The sequence below is a fragment of the Beta vulgaris genome, chromosome 6 (assembly GCF_026745355.1).
Source record: "Beta vulgaris subsp. vulgaris cultivar EL10 chromosome 6, EL10.2, whole genome shotgun sequence".
Taxonomy (NCBI): Eukaryota; Viridiplantae; Streptophyta; class Magnoliopsida; order Caryophyllales; family Amaranthaceae; genus Beta; species Beta vulgaris.
Window position 1 is genome coordinate 9,023,074 of NC_079207.1, and position 22,489 is coordinate 9,045,562.

At 35.7% G+C, this 22,489-nt stretch overlaps 1 protein-coding gene across 1 annotated transcript; it reads right to left on the reverse strand.

Moving 5' to 3' along the window:
• Positions 1 to 1,060: 1,060 nt before the first annotated feature.
• LOC104895504 (kinesin-like protein KIN-14B) lies at positions 1,061 to 19,761 on the reverse strand. The gene is made up of 23 exons (XM_010682035.3): positions 19,297 to 19,761; positions 17,098 to 17,221; positions 16,643 to 16,729; positions 16,270 to 16,440; positions 16,079 to 16,185; positions 14,587 to 14,718; positions 14,306 to 14,484; positions 13,250 to 13,411; positions 12,534 to 12,625; positions 11,204 to 11,355; positions 10,857 to 11,030; positions 9,559 to 9,705; positions 8,113 to 8,283; positions 7,366 to 7,437; positions 5,719 to 5,774; positions 5,241 to 5,463; positions 4,163 to 4,354; positions 3,802 to 4,017; positions 3,145 to 3,495; positions 2,929 to 3,027; positions 2,259 to 2,399; positions 2,012 to 2,170; positions 1,061 to 1,762 (listed from the first exon to the last, which is right to left on the reverse strand). The coding sequence occupies exons 1-23, from the start codon at positions 19,495 to 19,497 to the stop codon at positions 1,319 to 1,321; spliced, it is 3,852 nt and encodes a 1,283-aa protein (XP_010680337.1). The 5' UTR covers positions 19,498 to 19,761; the 3' UTR covers positions 1,061 to 1,318.
• Between the last annotated feature and the right edge of the window lie 2,728 nt (positions 19,762 to 22,489).

The window sequence follows — 22,489 nt, forward strand, 5'->3', positions numbered from 1 at the left end:
GAGCAATTTTGTACGAAATGTTGTTGTGTATGTTGAAAATTTATATCATACCCCCATCATTTGTATTTTAGAATTGTCTTAGTGCTCGTTTGGTTGATTGTAGAAGTGCAAATTCTTTGGAATATTTTCCCATGTAATTGTATTTCCTAGGAATTGGTAGATGTTGTTTGGTGATTCAAGGGAAATGAAAATGCCCATGGGAATATCCACTTACCTAGGGGAACCTAGGTAAGTACATTCCTCCATTTTGTGGGAAGTGGAACTTCCTAGGAATTTCTACTTCCCATGAATTTGTCAACCAAACAACACCAAACAATTTCAATTCCTAGAATTTCTAACTTTTTATGTTAAATAATGTTAACCAAACAACCCCTTAATACATTATGTAGCTCATATTGGATCTTAACAAGATTTAATGAGTTAAAACTTCTTGTTATAAAGTTGAAAATCGGGTTTAAGTTTATCTTCCTACTTTATAACAACAAATTTTATTCAATTAATCAATTTTTAATCGCAAAAAATGAGTTTAAGTATACTTATAACAAACTTTATAGAGCATCTCGCTATCGAAATGTATTATAGGAGAGATCTATTATACCTTGTAAGAATTTATTCATTAGATTTCAATTCTCTCCTAACACCTTGTATATGATGAAATATTTCAATCTCTGAGATTCTATCTAATATTTAAGCTATAACTTGAAGGCTCGTTCGATATTAATGTGATTTTCTGATTTTTGGTTTTTTATTTTCAAAGTCATATAATATATGTCTATACAAACTTAGTCAAATCTATTGGGAACATAATGATTTTGAAAACTGACAACTAAAAAGTGAAAATCATAATTTCATGTTTCTGGTTTTTAGTTTTCAAAAAAACTGAAAACTAAAAACAAAAAACGATAACGAACGGGTCTTGAGCTTTAACTTGTGATGTTAATCCTTGATCAAATTAAAGCTTTAACAAAGTGAGATTAGGAAAAAATGATTATTTATAGTAAATTACTTAATATAAATAACATAATCAAGCAAAAAATTCAAGGAAATGTAACAGTTCAAATTCAGGAGAAAGTAACAACTGAATCACATTCCCGTACAAAAAGTCATATAGTTCGTCAACAATCTCGGTAATGGGGGATTTCATTGACAATGAAGAATCCTGCAAAATTTACATATAATTTCGTAGTGTCTCAAAAAGAAATCCCCTAGATCATATACACGTAAAGGTACATGAAAAAGAAGAGATTATCATCAAAAAGACAAGACAATAATAATACATACAATACAATGAGTTAAGGAGTTGTATTTGCATATGTACTCATTGCTTCACATCCTTTAAGATTCCCCCCTTTTCCAATTCACTAACAAGATCTCTCAAAGCTGGTACTTTCATCGCCAGAGTTCTATACAGTCGGGAATACCGAGCTCTTGTACCATCAGCAGTTCTTGCTAAGGCAAGCAAACTAAGAGCCTCTGGGAGTTCGGAGAATACGTGTTTCATGCCGTCCAAACTCATATTTTCCAGAACTGTTGGTCTTGGAACAACTCTAACTATTTCACCACCTTTAGGTTCCTGAACCTTAGCATCTGCTTTAACCACCAACTCTGAATTTGAGTTGGCTCCACATTTGATGATAAATGGGGTAGCAGACCCGGTGTTGAATTGTAGAACATTCCACTGTGATACATCAGTTTCAGCAGCATACCCAGAATCTGATGATGGTTTAAGAGCATTTGAAGACTCATCTTCTTCAGCAGCAGACTGAGCAAATTATTACCAACAGTGAAAGAGTCAGGACCCATAACTCACATAAGCCAATGACATACCTTTTTGAAAATAAAATAAAAAAAATAGAAAAATACACAATACATAATTGGAGTACGATAAAGCGTTGGCCCGTTGAGTCATTATATATCACGCACTCAACAAATAAAATAACAAAAGGAGAAGAAAGACAATAATTGTAAAAGAGAACACATCTTATAGTGAGTAGCCAAAGAAAACCACTACCTCCACAATTGAGCGAGCCTCAGCAATTTGCCTCTGTGCACAAGGATGGTCGATCTCAAGAAGTGTTGGCATTTGTTCAGCAAGTTCATCCAGAGAAGCAAGCATTGCTCTTTTCTTGTTCTTACTCAAGGAGTTTATGGAGGCTTGTCTTGTTATATCCTATCCATGGCATTTGTGCTCACTCATTTATCATATCCTTGGTAATCAATTTATCAATAAAAATTACAACATGAAAAATATAACTAACCTTGACTTGCGTCAATATGCCATCAAGGGAGATGAGAGAAGCAAGTCTGGCATCTTCAGCAGCAGTAGAAGGATTAGGTACTGGCAAGCCACCAACTTCCAACGTCAGTAGAGCTGATTCACCTTTCATTTGTTGCAATATCTGAATGTGGCAAGGAAAATAAATAAATTATGTCTTGTACACAAAAGCAGGCAATTTATGGACAAAACAGGGCTAGTTCACTTTGTAGTTCCAAAGTCCATTCATTATAAGACCTTCACACTGCAACCACAGTCCAAGTTTAAGTAATTATTAGTGACCAAGTTTTTCCACGAGCTAAGATATTAGATGTTAATGTTAATTATATGACAAAGAAATGTAGGTAAAGCCCTCTCTAGACCTAAAGCCAACAGAAAAAGAACCCCCCTTAAAATTACCATAAGGTCTTCCACACTGGTTCAACTCTTAGACTTCAACCAAACAAAGTTGAAGAGCAGGAATACAAATCCAACAGACCATACAATGTTACAAACACAATAACCCCTACAGTTAGTAAAATTATTCATCAAACGCAATATCAAAACTAGCAATGATGACCAGTACTTGAGAAATGAAAAATCATATCTTCAGGAGAAAATCCAAAACAGCGAACCAGATAGTCAAGTCTATTTACTAATAAAAATGATCTTACCTTCCTCCTCTTATGATCAACAGATTCAAGAGCTGAGCGTAGTTTTGCCACCTGAGTTGGATCTTCTGCCATTTCCATAGCCAATGTTCCCGCAATATCCTATTTAGAGGAATGAACAGCTCTAGATTATTTTGCGTATGTGCTATTAGCTGTTGCCACAGTTTGGCCTACTATCCAAACTTTTACAAGGGAACATGTCCTATCTGTACTGTATACCTTCAAATGTTGTAGCTGAGATGTGTAAACCCGTTTTGTATACTCAGATAGCAGTTGACCAAGAGCGTCAGTACTGGGAGGCAGAGCAGCACCTAGTCCAGCCATCCAACCATCCATGATTGCAGTTGAGAGAAGCTCTAGCTGGCCAGTCGTACCAGCTATTGCATCATCGCCAATGACAGAAAGAAACTCGAAATTCTCTGCCAGCCATGATCTAATTTGACGTTGTAGCTCTCCAGCTGGTGTATGAACGAAGAGAGCAGCCAGAGCTTTATTTCCAGCCGCAAAGCTTTTGGCCTCCTCTGTTATCTCCCTGAGTTTTCCACCAGTTACATGTTGCCTCCAAGTTTCCTACAAAATTTTGTAATAAAAACAACATATTTCAAGGAGTATCTTCCAAAATTATTGTATATTAAAGGACCAGCATTGTGTATATGCACAATGAAGTGACCCTGTACTTCAGTATATACTATTATAGAACTGCAAGATAAACATTATAGTAATGCGGAAACACACACAAACATGTTTAAGGTGCAAACAACTATATTTACACAACATCCTCATTGTTGAAACGAAATTTGCAACTTGGAAATTCAAGACATGCATTAACTATCATCATAACCACATAGTTGAAGGAAATCAAATAAACATGTTTACCTCATCAATGCCCCGAAGCTTCAAGACCACAGAAGAAAACTTGGACTTCTTTTCTTGCTTGATATTCACTCTGAATCCTTGAATTTGCCCCTCAACCAAAGATGTTCTAGGGCTCAAATCATACCGCACAGGAGACCTTCCAGGACTGTTTGCACGACTAGAGCTCCTACTTCTTCCATTAGTGCCTCTCTCAAGAAATCGCTCAACTGGAGCAACCTAAAGAAGAAATATACTACATCTTAGCTTACATATATTATGGCAGAGGTGCATGCAAAGCAAGGATTATAAATCAAGAAAAATAATAACATTATACATCAGAGATATTCTCCTTGATTAAACATTCTACTATGGACAACAATACCTTGATCGATTGCAGCTCAGGAGATCTAGCAATCAACGATCTTATATAAAGTATCCTTACACGAGATACAAGCATAGTATCCATCACCCTCTTTGGCTCCATTTTACGGATAAATGAAAAGACGGCATCTCTGATCTCTGCAAGAATTTCATGCTCTCTAGAGGCACCAGCTTTTATGACAGCTGCAAGAACCTGAAAAGTCACAAATTGTTTAATATGCTTACGACCACATTAAAGAAATACAATTCATATACTCAAGACCATCCTATATAAACTTGTTGAACTTAAAAATCCATCCTTAAGCACATTGTATGTCAGAGAGGAAAAGCATGATACTTACCATAAGAAGCAAAAATTGAATAAGCTATGAGATATGAAGAACAAGACATTAACTCAATGCAGGTACGTGGTGCAGTTAATGAATCTACTTTCTCAATCTTTTCCACCATTCCTTTTCTGAAAAAGTACCATATAAGGTGCACAGTAACTAGTCTACTTGAGAAAGAGGGTGATAGTGGTCTGGATTAAGTGGTTTAGGAGCAGCAAAATGAATAAAAAAAATCATAGTATCCGAATCAGATGCATTGCGTTACATACAGCATTTCCTTTTAGGGATGACATTTGCTATAAAATAAGGTTTCCTGAGAGCAGCCATCTCCATGATAATGTGATGTCATCTCAAGCTTATAGAAAGCTGATTTCAGATTAGCTACAAAATCGGGTGATTCATAGTATAAATCTTTGTGATAGAGCAGCTAAAACAGGACCTATAGTTCTGTTCCCTGCGATGCATAAAAATACACCGACACTTTTTTATCTCTTGATTAATGAACACCTTATACTTTCTCTCCCCACCACACCCTAACCCCACCCCAACGGCCCAACACAACACAACAAAATAAAGATATAAAGAGGTTTTGAAGTCTCGAAAGGAAATGACACATTTACACCTAGTCTACAAGAATTTTAGCCTTCACGGAAATTGGATCTTGCCTAAAGGACCTTTTTGGCAAGCAATGAAAAATCTCAAAACTAGAACAAGTAATTTCCATAGTAGCAAGCGTGCCCTTGAGTATACCAGCATCAAAAGTTTATTTGCACCATCTGAGATAGCAGCCAGGCCTTCATACTGTTCAGGATCGAAGTCATTCAAGGCAGTAGTGAGATATTCTCCAGCTGGGGTAGTTTTTGCTAACTCATTCCCAGGTTTAACCAAAGCAACTGCCAATTCCCCCTTACCACCAGCTGTCGACCCAGACACCACTTGAGGAGAACGCGCTGTACTGTTACTATTATTGCTCCTGGCCACAAACCGAAAGAAAATGTTTAATACGATCAATTCACTCATCATAAGCAAAGTAAGCAAGATTCATATGATGCGAAAGAACAGGAAAAGTCAGAAAACAGGCATCAGTAATTAAATCATGGAACAAGTAGAACAGAAAACCACCACCCTGATCCCCCCTCCACACCACCAGAAGAAAAATCGCCTACAGGCTGCAGTGAAACGGATCCAAAAAATAAAATGTAAAGGGATTATTGATGTCCAAAAGTACCTGGCCAAGTCATGAGTCTGGACATTCGCTTCTCGTTTAGCTAATGGACTAGACACCTGGAGTAGAACCAACAAAGTGTCAGAAGTAGCATATACAGTAATTCCAAAACATATAGTCCCAACTCCAGTTTGAAATTTTGAGCAAAGAAGAAAACAATGTATACCATTTCATAGAGAATCAGCAGGAAATCACAAAAATTTATCTTAAACTTTGATGGCTTCCAGTAGGACACTAGTAGTCTTCAAATAAATATCATGGCAATACATATAATAAATTCTTCTATCACAAAAAGGAAAGATAAAAACTTTAACATCCACAAGTTTGTCTTGGAAATCCTGTATCCCTATTTAATATAACCATTCCGACCATCCTGAAATACAACCGAACCTCCCCCACAACCCCGAAAAGCAGTAGAAGACAGATTTATCTCTAATTTAGCCAACTTGGCCAAATCTCTACCCCCCCCCCCCTATACTAGATATGAACACAATTAAAGATATAACCGAGATGGCAAGATGTCTAACAAAATAACCCAATAATTGTTCTCTTTTGACTGTCATATATGTCAATGCACTTTGAAAATATTCCGACATTTTGGGAGGTTTCTCTTGAGAGCAATAGAAGATGCTGATTATTTGTAAATTGTTGATTGCAAGTAATTTGAGAACAACCTTGATCCAATTATGCAATTAATATACACCTACTTTTCAAAGCCGTAAATAAAAAATCATATTCTAACCCTAAAATGAAGTTGTAGTACTACATCAATTTTTCCTAATTTTATATAAGTCCTAATCCTAAGCGAATTCTTAAATAATTAGATTTCTACCCATAGCAAACATATTTTTTAATTCGTTAATTAAGAATTTTGTATAATAATTTATTAGTTCTACTACTTTCATGAACATGAATTTATTAGTTGATTTTATTTATAAAATTTCAATCTATATCAGTGGACCTCATTTAAAGTCTATTTCAAGCTAACTGTAATGTTTTCACTCACAAACTCCTTTAATTTAAACAACAAAATCTTTAAATTATGATATGGCATGCTCAGTTGGTGCGCCTTATTGCTACCAATAAGTTTCACTAATATAAAGACATATGTAGGTTGCTTGTGCGTTTGATTCTTCATGATCAAGATGCTACATAATTAACAATAATCCCAATCGTACCAACAGGAGGAGTCATTTTAGTATAACATTCCAAGTTACATATTTTATAAAGATGGTTGATCACTACGCAACAATGACATCCCAATGCTACATCATCATTCAAAAAGGATGTGAGGTACATCCTCCATCTCATATGAGCTGAAATATATTTTATTTTTGTAGTCCCTTCACCTTGTCAAGCTACAATTTTTAAAGAATAATCAATTATTCTCAGCTATATTAGCCAACAGGCTAATGCAGTACCTAATACAATTGGTCTTCCACATCAGAAACTATCTTGGCATCTTCGTACAAATGGGACGGAGAACAAAGTAACATAGGTCAAAATCAAATGCAGTAAATCCTTCAAATTGTAAGCTAGGAAGCTTTTCTGCACCTAGGAGTCTAGGACTAAGAGACAGACAAATAAAAAAGTCTATATGCATGCATATATTTATGTGTGTGCGAATGTTGACAGGAACAGTTGATCTACCTGGGAGGATTCAACCGAAGCCGCTTTTCCAGTTAATCTGTCAAATAACTTCTCATTTTCCTCATGCAACCTCTGTGATAGAAAAATAAGAGGATAATATTATGGGATGAAAAGAAGTTTAAGACTTAAGACTAAAGCAAAATAAACATGAAGGCAAAAACACAAGCTCTAGTTAACTTTTCTCACATGTTTCGTGATCTCTTACAACAAGACTCAAGTGTTTATTAATTTCAAAACAGCAGCAAAGGGAACAATAATTCTAAAAAGTGGGGCAACATGTAAGTTGTTCCTCTCATTTGTTTCTGAGTTTCTTCAATTATATTTTGGATGATGCCAGAGGCTTCAAAAAGTGATAACTACAACAGATGGTCACCAAAAAAAAAAAAAAGAGTGAGCAAAATTCTTCAAGTGTTGTCAGTTGCTAAGACAAGCATGAACCAATAACTTTTTCCATAACAGACTGTTGGTTGTGCACGGAGATGGTATACAAAAAGAAAGATCACATAGTAAAACCTAGCTGATGCATCCTAATTTTGCCAATCCCCAAGAAGGAAATTTCTGAAGGAAAGCATGCTAGAGGGGTAGCAACATGCAATACTTTTCCGATGTAAATGACAACACTTTACACAAAGTATTAGAAACCCCAAACAACTATGAGGAGATAATGAGCTCAGGAAAAAAATTAAAAGCAGAAGACACCTTATTTACAAGTATTTGAGAGCTAACTCAAGAGAAAATGAAACAGACCTCAATCAGTGCATCTCGTTTCAGGAGTTCTTCCTCAAGCTTCTTGATAACAGCTGACGAGTCCACATTATCCTCTGCCACCTTCACATTTGAATTAGTCACAGTCTCTGATTTACTTTCAGGAGACTGAAGGGCCTCACTTAGTTGTTGTTCTAAGCTTTCAACTTTAGCCTAACGAAAAAAATATAGTTGGAATCAGTATAAATTCACATATAGACAAGTTATATATAAAGATCTCAGATGCATCAATTAAACAACTGGCAAAGCAGTCTTGTGAGTTACCTCGCAAAATCAGTTGTAAGTGACATTGGCAGGCTGCCACATATAAAGAATAATAAATACATGGCCTAATCATTCTTCTTCACACCATTGAATATTATGCACAATTTTTCTCAGATAAGAGGGTGATAAAATATTTTGAACATAATTGTAGAAATGAGGAAAAGGCTCCACAGAGATGAAATTTGTACTTGCCTCATCAACACCAGAAAAGGAAAGGAAGAATGGGATAATACAAATGTCTGTCTGCTCCTTCTATCTCTACTGCTTAATGAAAGACATTGAAATGGATATGCATGAAATAGATGATTATTTTCTAAAAGCAAGAGCCAAAGTTAACTTCAGATGTACACGACATTGTGTATATGCTACAACTCCAAGAAATCAAATCAAACCTTACATGAGGCTCGTATGTATAGTTTTTGATGCAACTATTAAGTATTAACAAGCTCACTGAATTTTTAACAACCGAATGAGCAGGAATTGCAGAAAGTTCACAGTATGGAGCCTAGACTGCAGCTATCAATCCCCCCCCCCCCCTCAACACAGCCCAATATGCAGCCCCACCTGATGGTATGGCCATACCAATGCCCACAAGACCATAATTGAGTGCCACCAGGATCAAATATTAATTGTCCTGGTAAGGACCACATAGGTGTACTCAATCTTTAGTTCCCCTTTCTTCTATTATTGATCACACTAATACACTATCAAATCCCAAAATGCAGATAGTAGTGGTCTTGCGAGCTCCTTATCTAGCTGTTGCAATCAAAGGTGCACAGCAATGATGACTAGAACAAACAGATCAACAAGATACAGAGTGGGTGAAAAGAGTATTACGCTATCAGCATTCAGCATCATAAGGCCTTTCTCATAAGTAGTGATTCCTTACTCAGGGAGGCATGTTTATTTAGCCTGGGGGGTCCAGTATTTCCAGAAAGGGAAGTTGTTCACCCTCACCAGCTTATACGTCAACCATCCATTATGAGATAGCTAGTATTCCCGAATCTCATCATTGTTTATGTAAAGTACATAATGTGAATTTCAAGTGAGATGTACCTCAAGATTATATAACAAAAAATAGAAGCATTTCTGAAGAAGGGAAAATTTTATTAAAGTGTGACTGTGTGAGAAACCTGACAAGTAACAACACCAATCAGCACCCACCTTCAGGTTCTGTATTGTTGAATCTCTTTCTTGTATTTGCAGCTTTTGTTCTTGTTCAACTTGCAATAATTGAGCAACTTGATTCCGTAATTGTCCATTCTGGTCTTTCTCAATCTTATGCTTGTCTGCAAGCATAATATTTTCCGACTGCACCCAGGAAAGACAACATAATATCAGAGAAAAAATTGAGATCATTATCCAACAACAACAACAAAGCGTTAACCCCAAAATGATTTGGGTCGGCTAACATGAATCATCATGAGAAATCGTTTCTGTGACAGAAATTTGTAAAATTGAGATCCTAAGCCCAATGGGAGTAAATTTTTTATAATATTCATTCTTAAAAATTCCATGCCTGCATCCGTCCTACACTTCTGCTGCCATTTTATATGCTATAACAAAAACAGTCATGACTCATGAGTCTTTACTCTTTATCAGTGAATGCTCCCAACACAAGAGAATAGAAGCATCCAGATTCCAGCAACTAGAAAAATGCAACAGCAAATGATAAAGACACCACAAAAAGCTTACCAAAAGGCAAACAACCTTACTAGGGAAAATAGCAAAATGGCTGAGGAAGATGATAAAGCTAGTTGACTAACAAAATCAGTCTTAAATAAACTCATGAACTAGAGTCAATGAAAGTCTCAAGCCTCGACCAACTCGCAATAACTGAGAGCTGTCAGGGGAAGTCCCATTTAGATATGTCAACCCTTTCAGCCAGAAACTGCGAAGGCACAAACACAAATTGTCTGTAAGAGGATAAGTCGTCCTGGCAACCTGCCAAGTGGACAGAAAATACATGCCTGAACCCTAGACTAGCCTGCATTTGAACTGTCTGGTTTGATTACAGTCTGCAATTCTTATTAATTTGTTTTGTTAGTTTATGTCTAATTCAAGAAAAACAGTTACTTACTGGCTTAAGGCCTCAGGAAAAGAAATAGTTGGGTTATGTACAACAAGCAAACAGCAGAAAAAGGACATCATAAGATGAAGTAGTGACATCTAGCATTATGGGTGCATCTACAATTCAGTGAAACATGTCAATTGTTCATGGTCCGAGACGATATTGCACAAAGCATTCATTGGTTTGAACCTTGCTTGTGAAGCAACGAAAACAACAAACTTCTGTAAGCTCACTTAATAATATACACAATTCATCTGTGAATTAAATGAAAGAGAGTAGCCACAAAATTCACTCAGATTGTACTTGTCATCAATGTTGCAAGGACTCTGCATGACTAAGCAATTATAGATCCAAAAGAAAATTTAGTTGAAAAGGATTCTGAAGATGAGACCTTCAAATCTGACTGTAAAGTAAATGAAACTTTCCAAGCCTTCTGAACTTCGTTAAATAGGAGGACACACTGATCATTTGCTTCTTTAAGTGTTGGCTGAAAACTCATAATCTCTTGCTTCAGATCAATAATTTCCTTTTCTTTTCCATAGAGCTCTTTCCGTGCATCATTAGCCTACAAGCATTTGCATAGCCACAACTTACTTGGAGAAAGTGGGTAAATCTAGTCTTAGAAAGAATAGCTTATAGTTAAGATGAAAAAAACCCAAAATAAAATACATAATAAAAATAGCAGTAGCATATATATTACCGAACCATGAATAAGGTTTCTAATACATATGAGCTTACAGTATCTCTCCATTTCTTTATTGTGTCCCTATTTCCCAGGCTTAAAACAGCACTTCTGGCTCTGGAAGAATAGTTGAGGGATGATAAAGTTTCAGGCAAATTAGAATCATTTGGACATATATTGAGAATCATCAACGTTTTGGAACTTCCACCTGCAACAAATTGAATGTAAACTATTACAATCAAATCCACAAAATGTGAACTTAAATCAAGGAAGCTAAATTAATGAGAATGGCCAACATGTAAATCAGAGAGAAATAAGGGAATAATGCAACATAACTCTAAGAACTATACAAAAAACATAAAAGTTGCCCAATACCCAAATGGGTTATTCAGAAAATTACATCCTCTCTCGCATTTCCTCTTCCCTATCACCACTTCTGACCCTCCATTATGCAAAACAAGCCAAATGTACAGCAGAGAATGACCGATCTTATGCTGGTCAGGTTTCAGAATACTCCATCAATCCCAAATTAACAGAATTAATTTTTTATGGTCTTCCAGACAAATCTTTGACCATTCTCATAATTTATAGTCTGAAATCCTCCTCACACATAAAAATTCAAAACTCGCAATCAAAATTTGCCATAATTTGGACCTCTGGGATAAATTACAGTCATATTTCATTAATTTCATCCAAAAAGACAATATTCACTATCTAGAGAGAATTTGTCTGCAATTAGGACCTCCCTTTTGTTCATGGCCTATTTGGCATCAGCTTTTGGAGTCTAGCTCTTAGTGTTTTTAAAATTGGCGAAAACAAGTCAAAAAACTACTAATTCAAAGAGGTAATGTTTTAGCAAAGAACAGGAGCGTAGTACATCTGGAGTGTTTTGCATAAACTAAAGTATGCTTCTAGGGTAACTGGTTGTGCCGAACACCTCAATTAGATAGTCACTCTCAAAGCAGACCTACTAAACAGGCAAAACAGCTGTAGCAACAGATGATTTATACAAACAATAATCTCCCCTTTGCACAAAGTTCCCTATCATTCAGCTACTATTGTGGAAAAGAGGGAGAAATTGGACAAAATTTCAGGGGAACATCACTAAAGCTACTCCAGTGCGTTCAAATTTTCTCATAGTTGATAGTAGTAATTTACTAGAATAAACAAAAATAATAATAAAATCTTCCTGGACTTCCCAAAAAGTACAATAGTAGTTGTGTTCCACATAAGGTAAATTAAATGGGAAAAATATTAGGAGGCAAGGAATAAGCAGGTCTAAATAGTGAGTCAAGCAACGTTAAATTTTGAAAAATTAATCACAATAATGATAACAATAACAATAATCTTCATTTAGATTCAAATGAAAGATTTTTCAAATCTCACCTATTGAGTCAGCAAGGAATCTGGTGAGAATTGTATTTTCATATGGGACATCATCTTTATTTGATGTCACAGACGATAAAACATCTCCCAATCTGTAAAGTACACATCAATTAGCAACAGTTAAAATGCTCACAGAGATCAATTGCCATTTGCCACAATAATGATGTCGAAATACTTCCATATAGATTAAGAAGACCTATATAACATTACTTCGCACTCAATGAAAAAAAAAAAATTATTATGATCAAAAACCCAAGCTACAATGATATAAACTATAAAGTAAATAGAAGTTCAGTTGTCTGTCCCATAACGCCAAGTCGAGGTATAAGAATGAGGTGATATTCATCATATTACCATAATATTTAAAATTTTCATAGTTGAAGACGATACAAAATATAAAGAAACATTAAGATTTAAGATAATCTCCCCTATGTAAAGGAGAATATGAATAAGCTTCCAGTTTGCATTCAGTCATAGACAAAATCAAGACGTGCCAAACCATTTGACAACAAAACTTACTAACCCACTTTTTCTCGGTGGAAGAATAAAATCCAAAAAGCAACTCAATATCTAACCTCACAAACTTAAAATTCTGCAATAAGTAATTGAAGAAACCACATACTTCCAAACAAAATGTTCTCAAGTTTCAACATATTAAACTTAAATGTGAGGTGTGCCACTTGTAAACATTAAGTTGCAACAGGGAGACAACTCACGCTGAAAGTGATTGCATAACATGCAACAGCTCAGTTACACGCTCGCCAGTTTCGTTGTCTGTTGCCAAGCACTCGCTTCCAGCTAAGTCAACCAGTGAAATTTTGCTGTATAAGTTCTCTCCAGTAATTGCATTGTTATAATATATATGTATGGTGACAATCCTGGAAACAACCACCAAGACATGTATATAAGACTATGGGAATATTCAAATTGTAAAAATCATCTCAAACAGAAATATTAAACAAAATGTCAGCTTCAGTCATTAAACAGCTTATAGCATTTGGAGCGCACAGTTAGAGTTCAAAATTACTGATGCATTGAAGAAGAAGAAGAACCATATTGAGGCAGTGTTTTGAAGAAAAAAATCACGATCCTTCCAGTATGTTAGCTCATTACAAATGACAACATCAATCAAAGGAATGCTAAATCACCTAAGATACCAAGTCAAAGAGTTTATACTTTATACGCTCATTAGAGCCATATAAAGTGGTTTGATAATTCATTGATAAAAATTCAACACAAGAAAGCAATAGTCAAGCATACAAATCTATAAAGACTCCAATACGCCTTGTCCTGAGAGAACAAAAGGCAGTGAAGACAGACGTTACATAATTAATTTATTACCAGCTGTTAAGCATGACATACACTGATATACACTAAAACAACGCACGGGGGGTTTCGTATGTGGGAATGGGACTTTGAAGGTTAGAGGGTGGGATGGGGTGTGGGAAGTCATGAAAATATTCTCATTACCATGTTTGGAAGGTGGTAGGGATTTACCCCCCTTTACGATTCCCATCTATAAGACATCCCTCCATGCCTTATTTTGATGGGAATACAAGAGTTATATTCCCATTCACCTTCCCATCCCTTATTCCCTTTCCCACAAAACAAACATGGAAGTCGGAACTCCCATCTTTTAGTTCCGAACCCAATCCCCAGAACACTCGAAAAAAAAACATCACAGTAAGAGACTTGTGCAGGTAGAATACACATAAACAATAATATTTAACCGTCTGTCAAAATAATAAGAAAAAATGAAATTTGAACCATACAAATGAGAAACATTGAACTTCAATACATCAGAGCCCCGACTCTGCAGTGCTTCTTTTAGTAATCTGGAGAACTCCAGTGGATTATCGATTTTCTCTGACATAACTTCTATAAATGAACCTGGTGATCCCATGCGGACTTTTGGTGCATTCCTTCCTGATGCTGCAAGCAAATCCTTAACCTGTGATTCCAGAAAAAAAAGGGGGGGAATGGACTTAGGCTTGTAAAGCTAAAGACATATTCGTCAAAATACAATGCAACCATCAGTGTGACAATCACGTACCTGCTCATTGTAAAGCTCGGAAACACTGACAGAAAAACTGAATCGTGAAGTAGTAGTGCTCTCCAAGTTGGATAAATCAAATAGTTCCTCAAAACATCGAACATATAAACCACGATCGTGGCTAGATCCTTCCTGTGACATATCCAAACATAGTCAAATCACATTGTAATAGTGGTATACTTTTTATACAAAATAAGGATGCAACAATGGGGACGCGGATAGGAGTCGGCAAATTCAACTACTGATAAATCACATCGCTTCCTCGCATATTCTGGCCATATATCATTCTTCTACCTTTTTACATATTCTTATGATCACCTGTAATTTTTTCTGCAAATTAGTGAATGGTATAAACGGATGCAGTGGTTGTGAAATGGTATGGGAATGCGGACAGGAGAAAAGAAAAGGTGTTGGATGGGTGGGCACGAAGGTCACTAGCGATGGCCAGGGGCAGAACGGCAGGTTGGTGGTAGATTTAAGGGTTTGGGAGGGAGGAGGTTAGGGGGATGGTTGGGTTTGGATTGGGTTAGTTGGGTACTTGGGGTTCTGCATTGAGAACTTGATTCATACCTCCAGGAAAAAAGGGAACTTAGCTTGAATATCGAGAGTTAAAACTTGAAAACAGTGAAAGAAGAACAAAGATAAAAGATGAAGAAGACTAGAAGAGTATTGTTAGATGTGGAAAGAGAGAAAAGGGTAGAAGGTAAGAAGGGTGTATTTATACATAAGAAATGAAAGAAGCGATTCTGAAAAAGAACTAAAAAAAATATGGGCAGAAGAGAGCCACTGGAGCCTTGGTAATGGTAAAAGAGACTCGAATGTGCATGGGCTTTTTACATGCCAAGTCGGGCCATCCTGGGTCTTGTGCCTTTTACGTCGGTCTTGGTGTGTAGGGTATGGAATTTTTTCATGCCACTTTTGAGCTTGTAGGTGTCGTGGATTGAGCCGGGCCAGGCTCAAAGGAAGAAGGCATCCCAGCACGAATCATTGTGCTGGGCCGGACTTCGGACTGACCAGACCAGTGCCATCTTGAAATTGTGTCCAAGGCCAAAAAAAAGGAAAGGGGGGAATATAACAAGTGTAGTAAGCTGTAAGCCAATACAACTTGGCATAGTCTGATATATATTTAATGTAGCTCAAATTAGTTTTAGTACAAATTTCCAACACACGAAAGAATTTAAAAGTCAATAGCATCCACATTATAGATATGTATATCCTCCGTTTTTTAAGTGATTGAGAGAGAAATGACACAATTCTTAAAAAACTTAGCAAGAGAGAGTTGGGGACCACACTTAACAAAGGAAAGAGCACATTTTGTGATGTCAGTTTGTAATAAAGAAGATTTTTTGCCAAATAAGGGAAGTCACTCACTTATTATGACATTTCCAAATAAGGGAAGTCAATCACTTAATTCAAAATAAAGGAAGTATATTGCATTCAACAATGCATGTAGACAGACAGACTAGAGAGAGGAGATTGAGAAAAAAAAAACCATTGTATAAGTCTTTCCAGAATGAGTTTGCCCATAAGCAAATACAGATACATTATAGCCATCCAAAGCAGACTGTACAAATGGTTGAACATCAGTGAAGACTTCAGCTGCATCAAAAAAAAGAACTTTAATGTTCAGGAACATATAGGCCTCTTCCCCATATACAGTAAACTAGTTTATATCCAGCTTACATTGTCCAACATGAGGTCCATACACCCGGTCAAGTTCGAAATCCTTTTTAGGATTGGTCAACGTCTCATCACCAGTATTAACACGGACAGTGTAGTCATCAGGAAATTCAACAACAGATTGGCCTTCATTTTCAAACAATGGTCTAGTGCGACAAAATACCTTTACGTTTCCTGCATAAAGCTACCCCTGTTAATATTTAGCCGAGAAATCAAAGATGCCTTGCTTATACTTTCCATAAAATAACATGCCCAAACTGTCCAATGACCATAATCTCTAAAAATATGTCATGCTTTTCGAAAGTATGACACAAAAGAAAATGTAAGGGAAGGAAGGCCATGTCAGTGACAGATAACTCACAGAGATTATGAATACCTTTGGCTGTCAACAAGTCATTGAACAACCTTTTCTTCTCGCTTATCAAAGGAATAATTCTTGCCTCGGCTTCAAGGGCAGCCTGATCTGAGGAAGAAAACAGCTTAAGCTTATAATAAATCCTGTATTTTGTAAATCATAACTTGTAAAAGAGAAGACACGCTGCAGACGTATAAGAAACATTCCAAAAGGAAACAAAATAACTCATGGGACTCTCCAGTGCAAACATGAAAACATCCTTTGATCACAGAAATAATTGACCTGTGGAAATTTTTTTTAGAAAAAAAAAAAAAAAAGGAAAGATCCACAAATCCCCTTACAGAAACTAGCAAAATGTTGTATATCTACTAATTTCTTGCAAGAGAATTAGATGATGCATGTGTGACCACCATAGGGAAGTCAGAAAATACCACAGCTCAACGTCACCATGAAATTCTAACAAAAGGTTCACTCACCCAGTTTACGGGTTTTATCAGCAAGTGCTCCCACATACCGCGTTATTCGATCAAGCTTAGCATTAGAATACTCCTGGAGATCATTGGCCTCCTGCCTCAAGACTGCATAATCTTCTTTTGCAAACTGTCAACATATTGTCATACTTAAATATATACAGCAACGGATATGATGAAAATTGATCGATCATTGCAACTTCACCATCTCAAGTATAAGGAAGAAGCAATAGAGTGAGAAACCATAAGATAATCAAAAATTGAAGCTCTACAAAGAGATTGGAAGAGAACTGTAAGAATTCAAGAATCAGCATGGTTCAACCATCATGAAAAGTGTCAATTCCGCAGGGATACTCACTTTGTTTTATATAATTTGAGGTTTTAACATTTTTCACGTGTTGCTCAATCATTAATGTTTTAGAATCATTTAACTAGAAATAAAAACATTGGCAACATTTATCTTTAGCGTCCCCGTGAAATAGCCTAAAAGTCCCACCTCCCATCCTATAGAAAGCAAATAAAATTGGGGTTAAAAAATGGAAATTCCTAGTATCTAGTTCGAATTAATGTTAGTAGAGAAGAGAAGCTAACCCAAATAAATGAACCATTAACCCTTTGTGCATAACCAAAAAAATCAAACAAAAAAGAGCAGAGGGGGTAAAGGATATGGTGAGCTGAGGCCTCATAGGTCAATTTTCATTTTATTCTCTTTGAATCATCTTGATTCTAAAAAAATATCTTTCTCTTCGTAGCAACTCAGCATTTTGAAAGAAGAAAAAGGAAATTATAATTGATTTAAGTGTTAGTTCTAGTAAATACAGGAAACAAGAAATAGAGCAATATCTTATTTCTTTACCCAGTACAACCAAGAAATTCATTAATTAGACCAGGTATAGTCAAAAAAACCTTGTATATGAACTGGGAATACTACCAAAACAAAAAAATACGACTATTAACGCAAGAGCCAAAAACGGGTAGTATAACCCACATACTCAAGGAAAACAATAGATAGTGCAGCATATGTCCTGCCTTACCACACATCAAAACTTCATCAAGTAGAATAGGTGATGATAGAGAACTTAAAGTTGAAGAAATGCCCAAACAAGAACTAGGACTGTTGTGCGAACAAGGAAGAGTAGCATCCCAACAATAACAATATCCTTTTATAGTGGAAAATTCCAGAATATTCTAATGCTCCTAGAACCTACTCCATTGAGTGCAGACGGAACTATATTAGGTCCTTGTACATCCAATGTCACCCGATTATGAAGCACCAGAGCATATCTAGAGGCCTTTGAATTCCCACTTCCCATAACATCCTATACATGCTCCTATTACGTTTTTCTACACCACGCTTTCAATCTAAACCATTATCGATACAGGTAAAAGGCTCAAGTCCATAATCGATATTGAATCTATGATTAGACGCAATTACACAATAAACTTTTGAGAATTCCAAGTAACCCAATTGTCAAGCATCACCGTATATTTCAAGGCCCTGAATGTTAATTGCACAGTTCCCGATCACATCCTAAACTTATTATCCTCATCTATACCACACTTCGAATCAAAACCATGTAACCTAACAAAGCTAAGCCTAAACACAACACAAGAAGCTTTTCCATAATGCAACAAACCCATAAAGCTAATGCACTCCAAGGCCTTCAAATCTACAGTTCCAATTTCATTCCACACGTATGATACCACACTTCGAATCAATACCAATAGGAAATAAAGGTTAAAACCTTACAGCCATCCAATGCAGAAAAGTAGTAAAGCTAAGACTAGCAACAAAACAATATGCTTTTACAAATTGCAGTGAAACTGTTAAGCTAACAAACTCCGAACAACCACAATGTTCCATATTTGAATTCCCACTCCCTAATCCCTATCTTATCCATCAGAAGATTCGTCGAATACCTCATCAACGCCAAACTTCAGATAAAACTCGTCCACAATAACACAAACAAAAAGCTCACTATAGCAAAAGCACACAAAACTTCCAAATTTCAAAATTTCCTCTTCTAAAGCAATATAAGCTAAGTATTTTCTTTCCAATAATTCCTCACATAAAACACCACTACAACAACATTCTCGGCATCAATATTTTCAAAACAAATGATAAAATTATACTTATACAAAGTAAAAAATTACAAAAAAATGATAGTTAAAACTTATAATACTTCAAAAGTAGAAGTATATAACCTTAAGCTTATCCTGAAGTTTCTGCATTTTAGACACCATAACATGCTTAGAAAGCTCAGACGACGGCACAATCGAAGAAGAAATCGAGTATCTACGCGCTAACGGCGTCGTCTTAACCTGATAATCGGCAACCTCAGACGACGTCGTTTTCTTCGGTTCAAAACCTTTAACATCCCAACTCCAACGATTTCTGTCCGCCATTGTAGCTTCCGACGAAGCTCGAAACCCTAGAATTCCGAAATCGGAGAACAAAAAATTATCTCTCTCTATTATCCGCCACAACTAGAGAGAGAAAGTGAATGTACTACTGTTTTAAAGTTTTCTCTCTCTTCTTTTCTTCTATTGAAGTAAACATAACCAGGGAAAAGAATTCAATTTTCAAAAACGACAGAGTGGAAACGACGTCGTGTTACGTGGAAATTGGTCATTCATGGAAATATTTATGCGCTTCATATAAACTCACACTTCCTTTTCATGGTAATATCGCTTGTTTTGTTCTAACTTCTAAGTTTCTAACACCCCTTAATTCGTTAAAAAAAGACAGTTACTTAGATAAGATGGCACGTGAACGTCGTGAAGTGAGTGGTAAGTGGTAACTGAGACATGGGTCTGTCTCTGTGTCTATTTTGCCGACGTGGGCTTTGGTTCCATGTCCAAAATGTTAGGCTATGTTTAGTTCACCTGAAATTTTTTGATCTGAACTTAATTTTTCTGATCTGATCTGATCTAATCTGAATTGATCTGATTACAAGATCTTATCTTTTAGATTTTTCTCAATATATAAGAAAAAATATAGTCATGTGGGGTCTTGTTTGATTCGTCTCAATGAGTACTTTATTAATATTCAATTACTATAATTTTTGCTAATATGTAATGAAAGATATAATAATTTTTAAATATAAGCATGATCTGAACTTATTTTTTCTGATCTGATCTGATTAGATCTGAAATAAGCAAAAATAAGGTGAACAGAACATAGCCTTAGTCGATGAAATGAAATCTTAGGCTCGGTTCTTTTCGACTGAATTATTGAAAAGTTAGTTCAAACAATTTATATTTAGATGAATTCAGTTTAATTTAGTTTAGCGAGTTTTCTCTCACAATTTTAATTTAGTTCAGAGTATGGATGCTAATCGAGCGAGTCGATCACGAGCAGAGGGTTGTTCGGCTCATGCTCGCTTACTTTTGAGTCGAGTGGCTCACGAGCAGCTCGTTTAGACGTTTAAGGTTTTGGTTCATCTTGAATTTTAGGCATTTGATCATTATATTTTATGTTCTTTACAATTTTTTTACCTATATACTAGATCAATTTATTTTCAATAAGTATTCATTTTTTATTATTTTAAAGAGAAATTAATTGAAAACATTGAGTTGTGTGCAAAGTTATCGAGTTTCGAGCAAGCTTGAGCTAATTGGAGTCGAGCTTTGACTAAGTCGAGTTCAAGCTGCTTGCAAATTGCTCAACTCGATTAGAACCTCTAGTCCAAACAAATTAGGTTATGTTCAGTTCAATTCAGACAGATTTTGTTCAATTTAATTTTAGTTAGATGCTCTCTTATACAAATTCGTATTGTCCTCTATTTTGGAGCAACCCTAAAGATTCATTGAAAAAAATCGTTATTGCTTGCCAAAAGAAAACGATGGGAAATTATGAGAACTCTCCTACAAAGATGGGCACCATTAATTTGTGACTATTATTCCAAAACGATGTTACCTTAAATAGCAATTTGGAAAAGTGTCTATTTGAAAGAGTGAAAATTAGTTGCTTGGTAATTGTAAGTCGATTCACCCAACTTTATCATCATACGCTCCAAATTCAATCATTCCACCATATCACAAGCTTCCTTATATATAGCTTTAGGACCATATTCCTCTCACATGCCTCCATTATATCAATTTTATTTATTGCGTGAAATGTCTCAAAGCGATCACAAGTGGGCAACGTAATATTTAGACAAAAACACTTTGTTTTTGAGAAAGAAGGATGGAGAAGGTCACTTTCAACCATTTAAGCATTATTTTTTAAAATTTGACTTGTGTGAACTTGGTTTATGTCAACATTAGTTTGCACTAAACCAAAAATATGTGTCATTTATGAACAATCCACCATATCATTCATAACTTAACCATATCATGCAAAAATCTCATTATATCATTCATAAACATATATACTATATCATGTAGAAACACATTTTTTCTAAACAATCCATTATATCATTCAGAATCTCACTATATAATTCGAAAACATACTATATCTTTCAAAAACTACATAATTTATGAACAATCCATTATATCATTCAGACACTCACCATATCATGCAAAAACTCAATATATCATTTAGATATTCACTATATCATGTAAAAACTATATATTTTTATATGTTAAACCGCCTGTCACTATATATACAATACAACCAACATATGCATGCATGTTAAAACAATAAAACTAAATCCTCCACTATATTGCATATAATTTTACTACATGTTTTCTTTTAATAAAATTCACTATGTTATACATAAGTTCACTTTTATTTCAGTGAAACTCACTATATGAAGCTAAATTCTAAAATCAATTATCAACCTGGTCACAGTGTGCACTAAGTCCATTTTAGTTTTTATTACTAGTTTTTAGTGCACCTTTTTGTGTCTTTGAGGTCTTTGGGACTAATAAGAAAGGATAAATATATAACAATTAGATATTTAAATGTTAATAGAGAATATTATGGTACACACTCAAAATGGAATTGCAAAAAAAAAAAAAAATCATGTAGACTCTTGCTACAAAATAGAGGTGAGCCCAACCTGGCCTGAAAGTGGACAGGTTTTGGGGCACATTTTTTTGGCCCGCGATCCGACACCGTCTGATTTTTTGGGCTAAAATTTCGGACCACGAGTAACCTAGATTCAGAAAATAGGCTAAATTTCAGCCTGGTCCAAGAAGACTGATATGGCCGGATCGAATAACGGGTTTTGCCGCATTTTTTGTTTTGCCCGGACCTTTGCCTGGCCTGGCCCGTGATCACCTCTATTAGAAAATTAAGATATTTAACCTTTCTCACAATTTATGTATAATTTTAAAACGTAAAATGAAGTCACTTGCAATGAAGTGTAGAAATTGAGGATCGCTCCTTGCAAGGGCTGAGACTCAATTCCATAATTTTTAAAATCGTAGGTGAAGCTAATACCACTAGACT